At 41.7% G+C, this 10,171-nt stretch overlaps 2 protein-coding genes across 2 annotated transcripts in view; both read left to right on the top strand.

The window, feature by feature from the left end:
- Positions 1-70: 70 nt before the first annotated feature.
- The window catches only part of HSPA14 (heat shock protein family A (Hsp70) member 14), a 33,462-nt gene continuing 23,361 nt past the window's right edge, over positions 71-10,171 (top strand). Inside the window, exons 1-3 of the mRNA XM_074194075.1 lie at positions 71-349; positions 1,324-1,404; positions 1,487-1,569. Coding sequence (XP_074050176.1) covers positions 293-349; positions 1,324-1,404; positions 1,487-1,569 — 221 coding nt within the window. The 5' untranslated portion in view covers positions 71-292. The remainder of the gene's footprint in view (positions 350-1,323; positions 1,405-1,486; positions 1,570-10,171) is intronic.
- MSANTD7 (Myb/SANT DNA binding domain containing 7) lies at positions 1,487-10,168 on the top strand. The gene is made up of 3 exons (XM_074194076.1): positions 1,487-1,569; positions 3,404-4,130; positions 4,627-10,168. Exons 2-3 carry the CDS (start codon positions 3,410-3,412, stop codon positions 5,148-5,150), a joined length of 1,245 nt encoding a protein of 414 aa, XP_074050177.1. The 5' UTR covers positions 1,487-1,569; positions 3,404-3,409; the 3' UTR covers positions 5,151-10,168.

Here is a 10,171-nt window from a genome sequence, read left to right as displayed (position 1 = left end):
CGGCCCTGTTCAACTGGCGCTTGCGCTCTTCCTCCACGCGCTCGGCGCTCGCGCCTCGGAGGGGAAGCCGACGCAGGCGCGACGCCCCACGATTCGCCAGCTCCCCCCCCCCCGCGTAGCGAGGCGGGACCTCGGTCCCGATTGGCGGAGACGGCCTCGGGCAGCCGCGGATTGAATGGGCAGGTTGAGCGGAAGGGCGGGGAGAGCGTGCGGTGGCCGCGGTGCTTGATGGGGCCGCCCCGAGACCGGTAGCGGCCGCCGTTGTGAGAGCAGCCCGTGCCGCCGCAGCCTCATGGCGGCCATCGGAGTCCACCTGGGCTGCACATCCGCCTGTGTGGCCGTCTACAAGGTAAGGGGGGGGGCGGCGGCGGCCGCAGAGAGCCCTCCTCGCTCGCGGGGCCGAGCCCTTCCCCCGCTGACCCGGAGGCTCCGGCTCGTTCCGGCGGCGGAGAGCCGAAGGGCGCCCGGGACGGCGGCCAGACTGTCGGCTTAGCCGGCCTCCCCCTCGGCCTGCCCGGAGCCCGCGCCGCGCTCCCTCCCCATCCCCCACCTCAGGCCCGTCTCCGCGGGGGGGGGGCGCGCCTGGCGCCAACGAGGGTCGCGGGACCTGACGGGAGGTGTGGAGTGACGTCACGGGAGGGGGTCAGAACTCGGGGCTTCTCCCGACTCCCGCGGGGGGGAGGGAGGGAAGGGCGGGGTGGCCTGGGCCTGCGCCCCCAAACTGTTGCCTTGGCCGCGGAGGGAGCGTGGGTGAGCGCGGCTTCTCCCCGAGTCCTAAGTAGGGAAAGCGGCGTTGGAGGGCCTGGGGGCGGGAGCGGGGGTCGGGCCCTTCTGGCAGTGGCTTCCAGAAAGAGGGTTTGTGGGTTTTTTGTTGTTGTTGTTGTTTTTTCCTGCTGCCAGTTCTTCTGAAAATAGGATCTATCGGGACAAAAAAACTCCCATAGGGTTTAGTATTACTTAATCCGGAGAAAAGGAGGTGTGTGGGTGTGGGGTGGAGAGGAGAGGGGAGAGGGTGGCTTAATAATGATCCTGAAGTGTTGTAAGGAAGGCTGTTATTACACAGAGGATGCATTAACCAGCTATTGCCTGGGCAGGGGACTCCTAAAAGCAATGGGTGGGTTCAGCCTAGAGGGAAGGGCAAGCTCTGTAACTATTAAATGGATTATAACATATTGCTCAAGTCTAAAAGATTTACAAGGAACAAAAGACCCAGTTCAGTGTGAAAAAAAAATAGAATCACAGCACTGTAAACTCACCCAATCCTTAACATGTTACTTAAAATGTTTTTTCCCTTTTTTTTTTTTTTGGTCCATCTCTTCCTAGGATGGCAGAGCACATGTGGTGGCTAATGATGCAGGTGACAGAGTCACTCCGGCTGTGGTTGCTTATTCAGAAAATGAAGAGGTAACAGTCTCCTCACACTTTTTTTTTTACCTTGCAGTAATCAAAAATTAGAGACGTATTAATTTATGACTCTTTTTTGCAGGTTGTCGGTTTGGCAGCAAAACAAAGTAGAATAAGAAATATTTCAAATACAGTTATGAAAGTAAAGCAGATTCTTGGCAGAAGGTAAGGAACTCAATCTTAAATGAAATAAAACCATTTCTGTCAGGAAGAGAGATTTGGAATCAAAATGTGATGTGTAAATAGTAACTGGGATTATATTGATGCATTCATAATTGAGGAATTAATAAGAGCAACATAATGGGACACTTACGATGTTAGGTCTTTCTGATTTTCTGACTTTGTCACTAATATTTCCATTGCATACTGTGGCTTTGGAAGGTGGTAATAAGACGATATTTCTGTATTATTTCAGTGGAGATAATATGAACTTTTGACATTTCTGAGATTTTTAAGGGAAATGGAGCAATGATGAAAAACTTAAGAGAATTTAGAGAATTTTATTCTAGTACAGTTGATTTTTCCAAAAACGACTGATGTTGTTTGGTGACAACTTCTACAGGTCAGTCTTCTATTACAGTGCTTTTGTGTAGGTTCTTCTCTAGACTAACTTTTCCTGTTTGTCTCTTAACTTACAAATTTAATCATTGTAGAAACAACTTAATTAATGTCTTAAATAAGATTCAACTTAATCATCCACTGCTCTAACTTTAATTAAAAGATTAAAGAGACTTGCTTTCCCAGACTCCTGTCTCCTGAAATTATAGATTACAATAATAATTAAAGGCTTTATATCCTGTAATAATAATATTTTACATAGCACTTTTCCACATCTTTTTTTTTTAATTTTCATAGCAGCTCTTGAGTTTGATCGATAGAGCAGTTATTAACCCATTTTACAGATAAGGAAACTGAGTCAATGAAACATTCTAGTTTACCTAATGTCACACAGTATGAAATAACTAAAATTCACAGGTCTTTGGACTTTAATCCCGCATCCTCTTTCCAAGATGCTGGAATGAGAATTTTGAGTACAAATTAACTTTTAAATTCTGAACTTGAGCTCAAAAACGAATTAGTTTTAAGACTCATTCCCTATGTAGATGCAGGAATCTTAATCAAATTGATCATTTATCTGTCTTGGTTAAATTGAACTCTCATTTTTTTTTTTCCTTAGGCTGTCTCAGCACTAGCCAAAACCAAAATATTAGGGAGGTGGTTTTTGGAGGATAAGGGTACACAGTATTGTGGCAACAATTGCATTTCTTTTTTTTTTCCCCCCATTGTAAATTGAAAAATTCAATTTATTGAAAACAAAACATTAAGTACCAGTAGTTTTCAGACCCTAAGTACCCTTCCCCAAGGCAGGCAAGTATAGACAGGTCCATTGATTTGAAGCATTTTAAGCACCCACAGGATAGGGGGTGGGGATTGTAATGACCAGCTTCTGTCTTATATCCAATTTCATATTTCCAGGTCTTGTACTAGCCAAAGTAACTTAATATTTTTCTAGTCTTCTCAAAAGATGCCTCTAATTAACACTGCCATTCAGGTAGCCTTGTCACCATGGCTCCATCCCTGAACTTTGGGGCCAGATCTAGCAAGGTTAAGAGAATTTGTGTCCCCAGGGTGTGCTGCCAACATGTAGAACATGGGCTGCCAGGGCTTCTCCAGAGCTGGCTGCCTCACTCTCCAGGCCCTCTTTTCAACAAGTTCCCTTTCTACCAAAGAAAATCTTTACAGACATAGTTATAGTCACCAGGTCTTGGCCTTGGAAGCAACCCAACCTTCTGTGGAGGAGTCAGCCCTCAAGTTGCCAAGCCCACAGAGTGCTTTATTGGCCTCCCAACATCCATCTCAGGCTTACTCCCAGTGCCAGGCTTACCTCAGCCTTGGCCCCATGCCTATCAATGAACCACTCACAAGTAGCACCATCTAACATGATGCCAGAGTCTTCCTTACAACCCTCCCTGTAACTCATGCCCATCTGGCCTTCTAGCCAGACATGCGGTCCTTGGACCTGGTTCCACAGCAATTAGTCCCGAGAAGGAGGAAGCAACTGGCTCCAGAAAATATACTGAGACCACACAGAACTTCCCCCAAGTCTTCATTGTTGCAACTTGATGCTCAAGACCCTTCAACAGTTTCCCATTCCACAATGGCCACTACCAATAGCAGTGCGGGCATCCGCTGGTCCAGACAGGAGACACGAACTCTTCTGGCCATACTGGGTGAGGCAGAATATATTCAGCGCCTCCAGACTGTCCACCATAATGCAGATGTCTATCAGGCTGTGTCAAAACGAATGCATCAGGAAGGTTTCCGACGCACAGAACGTCAGTGCCGCTCCAAGTTTAAAGTTTTGAAGGCTTTATATTTAAAGGCTTATGTTGCCCATGCCACCAGTATGGGTGACCCTCCACACTGCCCATTTTATGATACACTGGATCAGCTTCTCCGAAATCAGGTAGTGACTGACCCAGATAATTTAATGGAGGATACTGTCTGGACCAAGCAATGTGATCAGAACTTAGTAGCCTCTGACCTCCCAGGGGAAGAGGGAAACAGCAACTTGAAGGCAAAGAGGAATCAGGCAGCAGATCATCAGACTATCTTGAGAGCAGCTAAAGAATCAGATGAGAATTGTCACCTAAGTGTGGGAATCGGTAACCAGCTTCCTGAAACCGGTGACCTTGAGGATTCCTGGGATGAAGCCTCAGGTGCAGGTAACTCCCGGAGTGAGAAAACATTGGGGTCCTACAACGCTGTGGTCTTAGGCATAGTGCATGGTTGGGGGGGGGGGTCTGCCAGTGGTCTTCCTCAAGCCTAGTGAATCATTGGTTTGGGGATGGGTGGATATGAACTGCTGACTTCCCAAACCCATACCCTTGGGTCTGTCCTCTGAATCCTAAAAGATGACAAGTTCCACATAAATCCAAAGTTGTGATAGCATTATTTCTTTAGATAACTAAAGAATCTGTAGTTTAGTATAGGTAAGAGGAGGGGATCATGAGGGTTGGGGAGAGATGGTATAGTCCTAGCTGTTTTCTCCACCCAGCTCCCAAAGCCAGGACCTGAACTCCTTGCCTAACAGTGAGAAAGGGCTCCTTCCAGGAGCAGTCCTAGGTCCTAGTCTTATTTGCTGCTGTTTTCTGCTGCTGGCTTCAAAGCATTCATTTAGCAGGAAGGTCCACTTTGCAACATTGTTGCTTTGTTTTGCAGGCTGCTCTCAAGCGATCCCCAGCTACAGCAGCTCCCACAGCCTTTACAGAGGTGCAGTTGCTCCCTGTCATAGCAGCACTGTGACCAGAGTGGGTGTGTCCTGTGAGCCGGGTCCCTGCGCCAGCACCAGTCGCAACACCCTTGGTATAGCCTCCACACCACAGCCCCAAGCCTCCTCCTCTAGAATCCATCTTGTTTCTGGTGGGGATGGGACTTTCACCAACCAACCACCTCCAAGGTGGGCCCGGCGTAGAAGGCGTTCAGTGGCCAGGACCATTGCTGCTGAGTTGGCAGAAAACAGGAGACTGGCTCGAGAACTTTCCAAGCGTGAGGAAGAAAAACTGGACAGGCTGATTGCTATTGGTGAGGAGGCCAGTGCCCAGCAAGACACAGCCAATGAGCTCCGCAGGGATTCTGTAATTGCAGTCAGGCGTCTGGCTACAGCAGTAGAAGAAGCTACTGGTGCTTTTCAGTTAGGACTGGAAAAATTGCTTCAGAAGTTAATTTCGAGCACCAAAAGTTAGGGAACTGTTGAAAGAAAGCTATTCCCTAAACTAGTAGTAGTAACATCTGCTTTCTAATGGCTGCTCTCAATGTTCCCTGGCATCTTTGCTTATGCAACTGGCCCTCAGAAAGAGGGAAGATGAACCAATGTTTGTGGAGCAACAGGAATACATACGCAGGCCAGTTCCTTTCCCGGAAGCCCATTACTTGTTAATGGAGGACTCTCCAGAAATATGTGGGCCAGCATGATATTTAGAAAAAAGTCTGGGGCTGGAAGTCAGAAATTCTCTAGTTTTGCTTCTGCCATTGACTTCCTGTGCCCCCAAATTCTTAAGCAATTCCTATCATCTCTTGTGCATCCATATCCTGACATGTACTAAGGGGAATAATAATACCTGTCATACCTACCTCACAGGGTTGTTGTGAGGCTCAAATGGATAGTCGATGTGAAAGCATTTAGAAAAGTATACTGTGTAAATGTAAGGTATTATTAATAAATGGGACCTTGGCTGAGGTGAGCCTGGGATGAGGCACATTAGATTGCCAGGTAGAAAAATGTCATTATTAGCCATAACCTCATTCTTTGAGCCCTGCACCCACCACTTGTTTTTGTTTTAAATTCTACTTGACTGCTATATAGAGAGTGATTCATTGTGTTTTTTTTAATCCCTCTACAATCACAACTAATATGGTTGCAAACAATAAGTACCCTTTTGAATACATTTTTCACTGCTATACTATATCACATCTTGACATGTACAAACTTAGCAACCAAAATAACTTTTTCACCCTCCCCCCCCTTTTTATTCAACTAGTTTCTATTGCACCACTGGGGGGGCGGGTAAAATTAATGACTGACAGGGAACTGCAATAGTGTGATGTCATGTTTCCATATTGATGAATGATTCTATGATGAAATATTGAATGTTATATAAAATTTTAAATGTAAGTAAATACCTTGCATTTCATATTATGTAGTTCTTTTTACTTTATGTGCATAAGTATATATTAGTAATTATTCTAATTTGGTTTGTTACCATCTGAGCTTTCTAGAAACAAATGACTTGGATTGTTAGTTTCCCTGCTCTGCTTCAAGCTGATTTCTTCTTTCTAGGCTAGCAGCTTTTTCTGTCTAGTGTGTGTTAGAGGGCATGCCTTGGAAAACTTCCCATCTAGGAAACCTGTTAATCATACTTGCTCCAATGTTGGTTCACCTAGTTGAAGGGCCAATAATGAATGAGAGGAAAATATAATATCCTGTAACTTATAGGAATGGAGTAGATGGAGACTCTCTGGAACAGATCACTGTTCTTTGGAAGCACAGACCCTAAAGCAAACCCTTTTGTTCTTGTTTTTAAATCATTTCTCTGTAAAACCAATAGACCTTGAATTTATATCCAGTGTTCTTCTTTTACAGGAGACCAAAAGATTGTAAAGACAAAACAAAAAAACCAACAAAATATTTGGGGATGTTGTGCCTAAATTTACTTTCCAAAAGGAAAACTACTGTCTGAGATCATTAAACCCAGCTAGAGCTTTTACATTTAGGAGATCATTTTGTTTCTTTTTCTTTTCAAGGAGTAGGAAGGAGGAAGAGATGGTGGATATAGACAGGAGACTTTAAATTGATGAGGCTTTCCAGAATTTTAATAGTCAATGGTGAGAGAAGCATCTTTTTTTTAACGTGTAGCTTAAATATCTTCCTGAAAACTGGGTGACGTACAAGAGGATTGGGATTGTCTAAAATACCCCAAGACAAAATGAGAACATTTAGTGCAAGTTTATTAGCACCTTGAAGAGATATTAATTAGACAAGCAGGCTACTATAATAAATGAGCTCTAATGAGTAATGAATGTGGGAAGGAAACTGGTATATAGTGAAGGAGCTCTAGAATAGGAACCAGGATACTTCAGCTCTATTTTTGGCTCTTATCATCATGTAGCTCTGTACCCGTGGACACTTAACTTTTCTGTGTTCTTCATCTACAAAATGTTTGAGTTGGACTTGAAAATTTTTAAAAGATTCTTTCCAGCTCTCAAAAGTTATTATTCAAATGTTAACAAAAATGAAAGAAATTATAGCTTTTGCGGTAAATATGTAATACATATTTGAAAATTTTTTTGAATTACTTTTAAAGGGCAGTGAAGGAGGGTTTAATTTAATATTTACTAAGGCACTGATCTAGAAAATTCCATGTAAAAACATCAAAGATACCATCCCGGCTTTCAAAATTTTATTAAGGTGGTGAATTACTCAGTTTTAGACCACTTCTTTAAAATTATTTTTGAGAGCCCTCATGTGGAGGTATATAAATTTAAAGTAGTCAAGATCAAGTAGGCTTCCCTAAAAGAGATTGCTTGATATAAACAGCTCAACTGGCATGCTAAGCTATTGGTGGTGAAACAGGGCTGTCAGTGTAATGAATAAGAACATGGTTGGAAGTGTGCAGCTGCAACTTTGAGAAATACTATAATAGATAGTATTTCTGGCCAAGCAGATAAAATTATCCATGTGGTGTATGTAAAAGGTATATGTCGGGAGTACTTTTTACTAGAGAGTAGGCAGAATAAAGAGGAGTTTGAGTTGAAAGTTTGAAGGAGTGAAGAGAAAAATATTCAGATAATCAGGAGAGAGAATAGTACCTTCAATAGTAAAGAGTGTGACCAGGATTCAGATTTTTGCCTGGGTCCTAGTCCCATCTCATTACATAACCATAGGCATGTCATTTTACCACTCAGTGCCTGAGGGTCCTCATATATCTGTGAAAGGGGGATAAACAATAATAACTGTCCTACCTCACAGGGCTGTTGTGAGGATCATGAAATAATGAATTTGAAAGCGCTTTGAACAGTTAAAGCACTATATAACTGTAAAGGATTGGTGAAATTGGAGACCCATAGCACATCAGTGGTGGTGTATGCCAAGCCTCCAGGCAATGACTATATATGTAGGCAAAGCCTACGGAGAGGGAGGAAGAGAATCCTCTCCATCCATTAAAGGTTGGGGGAGATGGGCCAGAACTAACTTCCTTTCTGCCTTCCAGAAGCCATGATGTGCATGAGGTGCTCTTTGTACCAACCCCCATAGTCTGTTTTTTTCTGTTTAATAACTGAATCCTGATGTGAACAAATAAAAGTTTTTACTTGTATACAATTGTGGCCAATCCACTGTTTCCTTAGATATTCATAATCATTCCTTTATCTTCTTCATCCCTGCTTTCTTTGTCACTTACTTTTCCATGTGTATCCGCAAGAGGTATCTGTGCTTCCTCCAAAAGTCAGGTGAGAAGTGAGTTCCTCATGGTTGTTGAGAAACAAGGGCATTTCATCACTGTTAAGTACTTACAAATTCTTTGGAAATATTGCCTTTCCTGGTTATGTTACCTTGTTTGAATGATAGTTGGCTGATTTTTTATTTCACAGATTTAAGATTAGAATATGGATCGCCCTCTGTTGATTAAATTACTGTTCAAGCTTTTCAGTCCTTTGCGGTGTGTGTGTGTGTGTGTGTGTGTGTGTGTGCGCGCGCGCGTGCGTGCCTTAAGCAAAAAAAAAAAATTTAATTCTAGTCACTTTCAAGGTTCAAAACCAAATAGACTTATGCCAGGTAGATTTTGTGATTACAACTAAAAATATTAACCGATCTAGGAACCTTCTTTAAACTTAGAATGCTGAGTTTAAATACATTGTCTTTTGCTAACAGGTTTTAATGACTAAGGAAGATAGGGAATTTTACAGATAATACAGATTATACTCTTACACAGATAATATCTTTTGGCAATAGAAATAAAAACAGGACCCTAATTAATAATTCACCAAATCCTACCCTGCTGCCTCTTTATCTGACATGCACTTTTTATGTATAACATTCAAAATTTATCTTTGCCTTCATATTTTATCTGTTCAACATCACTCCACTTAAAGTGATTAGACATAATTTAGACATGCAATTTTAGTTTTAAAAGTGTTTTTTTTATATTTTTTATATTAGAGATGGGCATGTTAGTAGAGAAAGACCTGAAAGAAAAGATAGAAACTGAGAAAATAGAAGAAATTTGAGAACATTTATGAGATACTTTATTTAAATTTGACCAAGGGGCTAGATATCACTAGTTTTTTAAATGGTCTTTTATTCTTTGAAAAATGAATTATTTCATGACTGGCTGTTTGGTAATCCTTTAGGCTTCATTTGTTTTTAAATGTGAAATAACCATAGTAATCACCTCACAGGATGGTGTCTGGGCTGCAAAAGTACCTCTTAGGATACTAGGTTTTGCTTTAGGATTATTATACATACACCATTTCTGCCTTAAAAAGTGGAGAAAATGCTTTCACATATTTCACTGGTCTCATTGCTCCCCAATGTTTTCTTTGTATCAAGCTTAAAAATGTTGAGTGCCTATTTCTTATAGAGCATTTTATTCCTGCCCATCTTTTTTTCTGACTTGTGTTTGCTTATCTCTCTTTTTCTTCATCGTGTATTTGCCTGCATTCTTCGGTCTGCCATCCTGTCACATATTCTGCATAGGTACAGGTATATAGGTTTGTTGCTTCTATCATAATTTGGGGATTCTATTTGCAATGTTCAGACACCCTACAAGTAAATATCATGGTAGATTAAAGTAAGTTGGATGGCCTGGGCTGTAATCATAGATTTCTCTCTCTAGCTTTTTTTTATCATTTTGATTTTGTAGTTTGGGAACCATGACAGGTAAAAGCTTGTAATATTTTAGAAAATCATCACTGAAATAAAAATTTATCCCCTGACCTAAATTCTATTCCTGGTAGCAGTCAGGACAGGAAATGAATTTACATATTAAACTATAAAGAATATACTGTTTTAAAAGTCTTGCTATAATACCTTTATTAAATAGCATATCTTATTTAATCCTGCTTAATCTTATTTCTTATAAACTTTGGAGAATGTTGAATTAGTATCTTGAAAATATTGATGATTAAAATTCAGTGATACAAGAGAAAATCAAATTATATTTTAGCCTGTTTTGATAATCTTGACTTTAATGCATAGCAATTTTTTCTT

This window comes from Macrotis lagotis, chromosome 7 (assembly GCF_037893015.1).
Source record: "Macrotis lagotis isolate mMagLag1 chromosome 7, bilby.v1.9.chrom.fasta, whole genome shotgun sequence".
NCBI lineage: Eukaryota > Metazoa > Chordata > Mammalia > Peramelemorphia > Peramelidae > Macrotis > Macrotis lagotis.
Note: the sequence above shows the minus strand (reverse complement) of the source record. Positions and strands in the feature narration are given on the sequence as shown.

Excerpts from the sequence above, each read along its gene's own strand:
- MSANTD7 (XM_074194076.1), top strand. The coding sequence starts at position 3,410 with ATGCGGTCCTTGGACCTGGTTCCACAGCAATTAGTCCCGAGAAGGAGG. Across the intron at positions 4,131-4,626 it reads GGATGAAGCCTCAGGTGCAG|GCTGCTCTCAAGCGATCCCC; the intron begins GTAACTCCCGGA and ends TTTGTTTTGCAG.